General features: G+C 38.4%; 1 protein-coding gene across 1 annotated transcript; it reads right to left on the bottom strand.

Annotated features, from left to right (window-relative positions):
- Positions 1-2,936: 2,936 nt before the first annotated feature.
- On the bottom strand, positions 2,937-3,368 carry LOC111147887 (transmembrane protein 230-like). The gene is made up of 2 exons (XM_022504150.1): positions 3,275-3,368; positions 2,937-3,220 (listed from the first exon to the last, which is right to left on the bottom strand). The coding sequence occupies exons 1-2, from the start codon at positions 3,366-3,368 to the stop codon at positions 2,937-2,939; spliced, it is 378 nt and encodes a 125-aa protein (XP_022359858.1).
- Positions 3,369-10,708: the final 7,340 nt, after the last annotated feature.

The raw sequence follows: 10,708 nt of genomic DNA, 5'->3' as shown, positions 1-10,708 counted from the left end.
AGTCACTGCTGGAAATCCAATCTTGTCAAAAGGATGTTATGATAAGAAATTGGCCTAAAACTTTGTATTAACAGAAGAGCCAAATATATATAATTTATAATTCAGCGAGAGTTGTCAGATATGTGACCTGGTGAACTATAATTTTAAAGTTACTGCACACACTATGCATGCCATATCTGAAATTGAAACAATGCTCCAGTTTCTAATACTACCTTCTATAATACGACCATGTTCTGATACTCCTTTTGTCTTTATTTGCTTAACTGTTCTCCTTGTGATAAGGTCATCTCTGCACTGAAGTTTGCACTATTGACCATATTTGGATCTTTGATACCTACATTGATATTCCTTCACTGCCATTTTGTAGGTTAACCTTCTCTCTATTAAAAAAGTACTTCCTTTCCAGGACTGTGTCCTCCTTTTAATATTAATTATACACAGTGAAGTTGGGCTGGACTTTTTACCAGTTACTTTTCAATGGATTATTTTGTATAGTTTGTGTTTTCTAATAAAGGGAGGATTGTGAAGGTGTATCAAAGCCCAAACAAATTACAGCTCATGTTTTCCATGTTCATTTTGCACAATCTCAAGCTAGTATTTAGAAATATACCATTTTATTCCATTTGTTACGTGTCTGGTCTGGGTACATAATATAGTACCAGAGGAAGACCACCAAACTCTTAACTTGGGTATGTTTCGTGCATCTTAAGGGTTAACACATTTGAGAGTATCTTTCTTCTCCTTTATGAGTTGCCAATATTCTTTGTCCAGGGACTGCACTCTTTTATTTTTCATAAATCTAAGTCTGTTCAGGCATTCACTCATTTTCTTATGCTTCACTTTATTGCACTTTGCCGATAATTGCATTTTTTACACATTGAAAGTTTACAGCCACTCTGCATCCAGCAAGTCTGTTAGTGCCACTTCTTCATCAAAAGTTGCTCGCTTCATGTCTCTGCGTCACATTTTGATAGTTCTCACAATATTTCAAACGTTTTCATTGTTATTATATCAATGAACTGAAGGCTCAAATGATGATTAGCATTTTTTTAGCAAGACAATATTTTTAAATTTTCCTTTTAGAACAGGAGAGAGGTGGGGGTGGAGTAGAGGCAGAAGGAGAGAGAGAATCTTAAGCAGTCCCCAGGCCCAGTGCAGAGCCCAACATGGGGTTCGATCTCATGAGCTTGAGGTCATGACCTGGGCTGCAATCGAGAGTTGGATTTTATTTTTATTTTTATTTTTATTTTTTTGACAGACAGATCACAAGTAGGCAAAGAGGCAGGCAGAGAGAGACAGGAGGAGGAGGCAGGCTCCCCGCTGAGCAGAGAGCCCGATGAGGGACTTGATCCCAGGACCCTGAGATCATGACCTGAGCCGAAGGCAGAGGCTTTAACCACTGAGCCACCCAGGTGCCCCAAGAGTTGGATTTTAAACCAACTTAGCCACTCAGGTGTCCCAATTTTTAAATTTAAGTACTTACATTTTTTTTGGACATAGTGCTATTGCATACCTAGTAGACTACAATATAGTTTACATGACTTTTATATGCACTGGGAAATCAAAAAATTCATTTGACTCACTTTATTGCAATACTTGTTTCATTGAGGTAGTGTGGGATGGAACAAATCCACAGTATCTCCAAAGTATGCCTGTATTCTTTATCTACAACACTTCAGAAAGTATTATTTTTTGTAGGATGATATCTTTTATTCTTAAAAAAATATGCTGCTTCATCAGTTATCTTTAATCTGGAACTACAGCCTTAACTGCTGATATGTCCCCACATTCAGTCCTTTTCTCCAGATCCTTTACTTTCTCTAGAAAGCCAGATGTACCACAGAGCTAATGATACTTAATATAGGCCCTTTGCTATGCATGACACTTAATTTTGTATTTTCTTAAGAGACCCCTCCAAATTACATAAGCCTTAGGTGCCACAAATCCTGTATCTGCCCTATTCTTATATAGGACTCAAGAGGAAAAGATACTCACATGAATAAAAAACAATCCAGTGACCTGATTTAAACTAAGAGATGACTTTATAGATGAGCAGCCTCATTCTCTTGGGTTGCCACCTTTCCTAGGTTAACTCAAATGGAAGCACTTCCCTTGTGGCTTTAGTCAATTTTATGTGCAATCTTCTATAAAATCCTATCTTACAGTGAGGAATTAACACTTTGGCGAACACCTCTGTGCAATGTTGTTAATATAAATACTATATTTGACCTCTACAGAAACCTCAAACAGTAAGAATTATGGTCCCAAACTGTCTCAGAATATTAGGATAATTTGTCCAGGGTTACACAGCTAAAAAGTTGGCATCTGGGATGTAAAACCACTTTTATCTCACTCTACAGCTCCACACAACACAACGGTATTGTTCTCTTTATTTCTCCTACGTTGATATTTGATTTTACCAAGATATCCATAGACTACAAAATTGACGATAAGCATGGAGGATAAAATACTCAGAAATTTTCCAAATAAGTTACTTAACTAATATGAAAGTAGACATACTGCATTTTTCCATTTGCCACAAGATAAAATTATCAACGAGGACTACTTAAAAGAGATGTTCAGCTCTAAATAGGGTGGTAGGGGCAACATTTTGTTCTACAAAATAACATCACTTTCCAGCACAATTAACATTGCTTTTCTTCCACTGTATACCCATGTGGAAACATTTGTCAAGGGTTTAAGCCAGGGCCAGGAAAACAAAAATAGCGCACTTCTTAGCTTTCTGTTTGGCTAACTGTAAGCTCAGTGAACATTTTGGGGATGAATTTATAAGACCTGGCCATAGTTTTGCTAAATATATACAAAGCTGCAGAGTTCCTTAGTCCCGAGGCATAGGTTTCCACAGCCTCTCCCAAAGGCCTTAAGGCTCCCCTCAGCACCCCCAGTGAGTCCTCTTCTCCTGGCTGCGGTGGGGGCTAATCATCGCAGGTTGGAAGGTCACTGAAGGAGTAGCCCTGGCAGCCCCTGTGCGCTCTGTAGGCGATGAGCAGGTGATAAAACCCGGGCAGGAACACGAGGATGCCAACAATCAGAACCGGAACGGCCCGGTTGGCGCCCACTTTGCTGATGTGGCCCGCCAGCAGGAGGCAGCCCACGATAACGAGAAAGGTACCAATCAAAAACTGAGCGGTGGCACAGGCAATGGCCTTATAAGGAATCTTAGTAGAGCTTCTCTTAAACTTTAATATGTGAGTTCTCACTGTACATCTTTGCAACTTAAAGCTTGCTTCGGCAGGTAATGTTTCCTTCTGACGATGAATGTGTCCACTGTCAGTGCTGGAGAGCTTTGAGTATTTCACTTTGCTACTGGGGATCCCGGCAGCCACGTTGGTGCGACTGGGCACCATAACCGGCGGAGTGGATAGCGAGCTCGCCCACTGCAGCGGGCAGAGGCGTCAGAGCCCCCGCGCCCACCCAACGGCTGCCCCGAGCCCCGCGGAGGCTCGCTTCAGCATCTCCCTTTCACCTAACTCCCCCTAAAGAACTCTTTCTGCAAGACTGCTGTGTTCTTGATGGATATTCCTCTTTTATTGTGAAAAGTTGCGATTACTTTGATAGTCTGATGTTATATTGGCGTCTTTATTTTCTTAGGGCAGTTCTAGTCAACTCTGATTCCTTTGTCATTACAAGTATTCATATTGAGTAGATTAGCTTGCATTCAGTAGAGTTCAATCACTCAATCTCATAGAATTTCCATTTTCCGTTCAAGTTCGTCATCACGTCCCACGTTTGCCTCTCTTCTCTTCCATTGGTCTAACATGCAGCACACTTAGCTAATTTGATCAGCCTCCAATGGCTAACTAGGGGACAGGAGAGATGTGACCGTTGCCATCAAACCTCGCTGAAATTCTGGCTCTGCCTCTTCTTAACTGTGTATCCGTGGTCATAATGTGTATCTAAAAGCCTAGTTCCTTCTGTAAAACAGGGAAGGGAATCTTAGCAGGCACTGCAGGAGATCATTGTGTGTACTTACTGAATGAAGGATGCAAACTGTCTTGCTTCTAGAGGTGCCCCCCATGGAGCTCAGGTCCTGACATGGTCAAGGGCAAGACATGTTCAAAGCCTTTAAGGCATCTCATGCCCAAGTTTTGACTCATTTTATAGATAACAGCAAGTTATATTGCCTGAACATTGAATTGGCTGCCTTGTGGGAGTGATGTGCCCTTTAGAATGGTAGGGTTTAATGAGAAATGGTGTGGTCTTCTGTTAGGCTGTTGCTGAAAGGGTTCCTTCCTCATGAGGGGTTGACTTGGAGATCTCTAAGTTCTCTCTCAACTCCTGGAGTTTGTACCTGAGCTGCAGGCTCTGCTTCAAGCATTTTCTACCAACCAAATATAGGATTTCTCTCACTTCTGTGCTCTATGCCTACTTCTTATTAACCTATCCCTTCTTACTAGTTCATAATTCATCATAAAATTTATCACCTACTATATCCACAATCTTAGTTAATTCAATTTAACCTCATTTGGAAGGTGTATTTTAAGTTCTACCATTAGTTGTATTTTTTTTAAGTGTATTCTTTTATATTTGACCAAGCTTTACCCAAACTAGAATATAAAGCTTCTCAACAGAAGTAATGGTGTATCTTCAAAGTCCTCTAAACCATAGAAAGCCTAGCACTAATCCCTCTGGCTTTTTGTAAACTCAGTGTTTACAAAATATACTACAAATAGAATATAACTACTTAAGATAATTCTTCCTATAGCTATTTAAATTATAATCGTCCCTTTATTTACAAGACATTTTATAAGGTACAATCTTGTTTTTCTAACATATCTCAGAAATACAAAGTTTGATTTGCATTTTTGGCCCATGGTCACCCACCTAGTTAATAGCAAAGCTAAGATGAGTTATACGTAGAGGATGTCCCAACTATTAGGAGCTAGAGGCAAGTCCTTTGTAATGGAGTTAAGCTTTGACTTCATTCCAATTTGTATTCTATGTCTATAATCACAATTGGGGTGAACTAGATGATAGAAATAATATCTCAGACATGTCCATAATGGGTTCTTGAGACCAGACATTTGCATTATGAAAGAGAAGAACAGTCTGAAGAGATCTGTCTGAGAAAAGAAAGTTAAACTGAGGCAGAGGAATGCAGTCTTATTCCAATGGCCAATCTCAGAGATACTAACCAATTTTACTGGGACTTTCATAGTCCAAAGGGGACCTGTGCCTGCGGTAGTAATTGTGCTGCTAGAAAACAAGAGGAAAAGATATGAATACAAGATATAAATTGTAAGACAATACTGACATACCAAAGGACAGAGGAGATGGTAATTCATTACAGAAATGTATTTCAAGTAGCTTAACATTAATATATTATTTATTATATTAATTTTATCAACTGGATTGGTCCATATCATGTTACTGTTTCCTTAAATAATACAGCTGACTTATTTTATTTATATGTAAATAAATAATCCATTTTTAAGTTTAAAAATGTAAACAAGAGTAATTTCAGTACTCATTTATTTATTTTTAAGCTTTTTTTAAATTTAATTTTATTTTTTCAGTGTTCCAAGATTCATTGTTTATGCACCATACCCAGTGCTCCATGCAATACGTGCCCTCCTTAATACCCACCACCAGGCTCACCTAACTCCCTGCCCCCCTCCCCTCCCAAATCCTCAGTTTATTTCTCAGAGTCCACAGTCTCTCATGGTTTGTCTCTCCCTCCAATTTCCCCCAATTCACTTTTCCTTTCCTTCTCCTAACGTCCACCGTGTTATTCCTTATGTTCTATACTCATTTAAAATAGTGTAGAGTCCAGGCTTTCACTGAGGTAGTGTGACCATGTAGCCAGTTGCTACTTAGGATCATTAAGGAAGAATTGAGCTTTGTAGACTTAACCCAGGAACTACCCCACACCTCCCTAAATTGAAAGTGGCAGAGATGCAATAAAATTATCCAGAGATCTGAAGACTTTCAACAAAATATAGCTTATCTGAGCAAAACTCACTTTTCTGTTTTCTTCCATATGTACACATCACTATTGCATACACTTACTGACAGCTAAAAGCAACAAAATCATGTTTCACTATAGTGCCCCCTTCTCTTTAGCATATATAACAGATATATTAGAGGTAACTAAAATATGTTAGAACTGTGCCTTATCTTCTGTCAATAATGTGTGTGCTCATGCATGTGTGTGTTCACTCTAATTCACATGATAATACATTGATAAATGAATTTGTCTTATCTCTTTCTAAGGACAGTTGGAGATTGGAAAAATCACAAGACTGCCAAAGAATGAGAGATTTGAGAAATTTTTTAAAAGAAAAGATGAAAAATTTTTCTATTAAATTTATCTGTGATATTAATGGAGAACTTTAAAGTCAAGGCAACAGAAAATCACTTATAACATTTGTGCATTAGAATTACACAAATATATAAAATGATGTGGTAGGTTTTATGGTTCATTGATATTTTGCCCTGTGTTTACTTCTTTTAAGCTTTGAATTAAATCTTAGCCACATTTTTTATCCCTTGACTTGATGGTATAAACTTGGGCTTGGCTATTTGGGAGAGAAAGATTTCCTACTTCTTAACTTACAGACTACTTACAACTTCTATGCCTCCATTTACCAAAAGAGAAAAAAACATATAAATATGGGACTAATGGAAAGACTGCTTCCGTAGCACCCTTTCCGTGAACATAGTCCCTCAAGTTATAGATCTGTCTGTTCCCAACAGAGTGCTTCATACTGGTTCTTTTTTTTTTTCTTTGAAAACAAAGTAACACTAGTATCGGTCAGCCATTTATGTTTACCATCATTCCAAAGGCCTTGAATGCCAACAGCTATCTTCGTTTCCTTTGTTTTTGCTTTTTGTTTGTTTGTTTGTCTTTTATTGCAACAGCTCCTTAATAACCTTTACCATGCAATAGCTACTTTGTTTATTTCTTGCTTATGGAAAGCTTGAACGAAATGACTGTATTACCAAATCGTCTGAATTTGGTTTGGTCTGCTTATTCATCCATGTATAGCTAGATCAGCAGAATTAAGCTATTTGCAATAGCTATCCTCCCCTCTCTCACTCAACACACACACACACACACACACACACACACACACATTAGTGAAACTACTACAGGCTGAAACACAAATTGTTCTGCAGAGGACAAGGTCAGATAGAGTCAATAGATTTTTCTTTGTCAAAGATTTTTCAGAAATTGTTTAGTAGGATGCTTTCCATTTAGGAATAATTTTTAAGAAGACCATAAAAGATTCTGTGTATCAGTAATTATTTGGATTTAAAACATTTTAACACTACTTTTCATTCGTATACATATATACTCTTCATATTTGGCTGTTGACTTGGAAATCCATTCATAATTAAAACAAAATAATAATGGAAAAATTAGCATTTTCTTTCCAGTAAAAGAATTAGTTGTAATGCCTGACAGGTTCATGTGTTTATTCACTTCTATAACCATTTTCCTATCATTTTCCATGATTTTTCTGGAAACTGTCCTGAAATTTACCTTTTCTCTTGGTTATCTATCTTTTACTGCGTGCACACTGATCTCTGGCCCCACTGATCTCTTCAGTGATTCACAAGAGCAACAAGCTCTCCTCATCCTGTAAGCTTTCATAATTCCTGCTTTTCCCCTCTGAGGAATAATTTTCTTCCCTGTCTGCCTAGTTACTTTTATTTCTCCTTCAACCACTGACTTATTGAACATTTAGTTCATGGATGCTGTGTATCAGGCACTGTGATATAATGGTCAACAAAGTTCCTTTTCTCATAGACTGTTTAGTCTCAGCATGAAGATGGAGGGAAGTGAGAGGGTAATGAAAAAGCACAAGTAAATATAGAACTAGAGACTGCAATAAATGTAATATGAAAAGGTAAATGAAACAATAGCACTAGTCACTGAGTGACCTACTCTGAGATACCAGGGAAAATTTCTTGCAGAGAAAATGGACTGGGTGAAAAGCCTACTGGTCCGAAATGTGGCACCGTAGGAAATGCTGGGAGACAAGGGGACTGTAGAGCAGAGAATGAAAGGGACAGTAGGGTAGGAGGAGCCTGCAGTCACACCTGGGTCAGCCACATAGGCTAGACTTCTGGCCAGCTACTTTAGGCTATAGCAGATCCGAGGTGGGGGATATGTGACTCTATGTATCCATTCCATCACAAAAAGTGGCTTTTGGTGTATGTAAGTTTAAAACTCTGCCGTGATGTCAGAGGAACTGGGATGGAATTGAACCTGGGACAGATGAATCTATTATAGATGTGTAACATGACACTACTGAATGGGGTGAGGGGGAAAAATCTGATCTTAAATAACTTAAGAACCAGTATTTTGTCCAAGTACTGTTAAGACTAAAGACAGAAAGAACTGAATACCAACATTGTACTCCAATAGGTAAGTTTTTTTCCCGTAGACATATGATGTAGCAATTCCTAAACTACTTTACGTGTATATTAGGGTTGGACAAATAAGCAAGTGTGTTATAGGTATAGGTTTCTTACTTGGAGAAAAGGAAGAAACATTGGCATTCTCTTTTCTTTTCTTTTCTTTCTTTCTTTTTTTTTTTTTTGGTGTAGGAATTTCTTTTTTTTAAATTTTTTTAAATTTTTTTTATTTTTCAGCATAACAGTATTCATTATTTTTGCACCACACCCAGTGCTCCATGCAATCCATGCCCTCTCCAATACCCACCACCTGGATCCCCCAACCTCCCACCCCCCGCCCCTTCAAAACCCTCAGATTGTTTTTCAGAGTCCATAGTCTCTCATGGTTCACCTCCCCTTCCAATTTCCCCCAACTCCCTTCTCCTCTCCATCTCCCCTTGTCCTCCATGCTATTTGTTATACTCCACAAATAAGTGAAACCATATGATAATTGACTCTCTCTGCTTGACTTATTTCACTCAGCATAATCTCTTCCAGTCCCGTCCATGTTGCTACAAAAGTTGGGTATTCATCCTTTCTGATGGAGCCATAATACTCCATAGTGTATACGGACCACATCTTCCTTATCCATTCATCCGTTGAAGGGCATCTTGGTTCTTTCCACAGTTTGGCAACCATGGCCATTGCTGCTATAAACAAAGCCGTGATCACCAAGACAGCACGGTACTGGCATAAAAACATACACATAGACCAGTGGAACAGAGTCGAGAGCCCAGATATGGACCCTCAACTCTATGGTCAAATAATCTTCGACAAAACAGGAAAAAATATACGTGGAAAAAAGACAGTCTCTTCATTAATGCTGCTGGGAGGACTGGGCAGCTATACGTAGAAGAATGAAACTCGACCATTCTCTTACACTGTACACAAGATAAACTCAAAATGGATAAAAGGCCTCAACGTGAGACAGGAATCCATCAGAATCCTAGAGGAGAATATAGGGAGTAACCTCTTCGGTATCAGCCACAGCAACTTCTTTCAAGATATGTCTCCAACGGCAAAGGAAACAAAAGCCATAAGAAACTTTTGGGACTTCATCAAAATCAAAAGCTTCTGCACAGCAAAGGAAACAGGCAACAAAACAAAGAGGCAACCCACGGAATGGGAGAAGATATTTGTAAATGACAGTACAGATAAAAGGTTGATATCCAGGATCTATAAAGAACTCCTCAAACTCAACACACACAAAACAGACAATCATATCAAAAAATGGGCAGAAGATATGAACAGACACTTCTCCAATGAAGACATACAAATGGCTATCAGACACATGAAAAAATGTTCATCATCACTAGCCATCAGAGAGATTCAAATTAAAACCACATTGAGATACCACCTTACACCACTTAGAATGGCCAAAATTAGCAAGACAGGAAACAACGTGTGTTGGAGGATGTGGAGAAAGGGGAACCCTCTTACACTGTTGGTGGGAATGCAAGTTGGTGCAGTCACTTTGGAGAACAGTGTGGAGATTCCTCAAGAAATTAAAAATAGAGCTTCCCTAGGACCCTGCAATTGCACTACTGGGTATTTACCCCCAAAGATACAGAGGTAGTGAAAAGAAGGGCCATCTGTACCCCAATGTTTATAGAAACATTGGCATTCTTTGTACTCTCTTTGAAATACTTCTGTAGGTATTTTACTTAAAAATAAAAAAAAATATTTAAAGAAACAAAACAAATGAACAACAAAAAAAGAAAAGATAAACAAGAACAGACACTTAACAGTGGAGAACAAACTGCTGGTTACCAGGGAGCAGGTAAGTAGGGAGACGGGGGAGATAGGGGAAGGGGATTAAGAGTACACTTATTTGAGCACTGAGTAATGCATAGAATTGTTGACTCTTGGCATGTTACAGGAATACAATAAAAATTTATTGCATGTTGGATATTTGAATTCATAACAAATTGGGTTAATGGAATATCAATCTACTTTTTCAATGAAGAAATCTGTCACATGAGGAAATAACATTAATCCAAACCCCATACTCCACAACAAAATTCATATTAAGTTGACTTTAGAATGTTCTAGGAGAAATAAAAGAAAACAAGAATGGAACTCTTCTAGTCACATATATCCATTACCCTCAGGTAAGACTTGCTAACGAATTTTCAAGAGTAGGGTCACATGGACTAGAATGAAGAAAACTTGTATTTATTAATCAGGTTCCAGTGTCAGGCTCTGTACTAAAGACCTGTTTTATTTCCTGGGACATTTCTCAGAGCCACTTTGGTTAGGATAATTGATTCTTTTTAGGGCCCAA

This window comes from Enhydra lutris, unplaced genomic scaffold (assembly GCF_002288905.1).
Source record: "Enhydra lutris kenyoni isolate GAN:26980312 unplaced genomic scaffold, ASM228890v2 scaffoldscaffold17, whole genome shotgun sequence".
In the NCBI taxonomy this organism is placed as follows: domain Eukaryota; kingdom Metazoa; phylum Chordata; class Mammalia; order Carnivora; family Mustelidae; genus Enhydra; species Enhydra lutris.
Note: the sequence above shows the minus strand (reverse complement) of the source record. Positions and strands in the feature narration are given on the sequence as shown.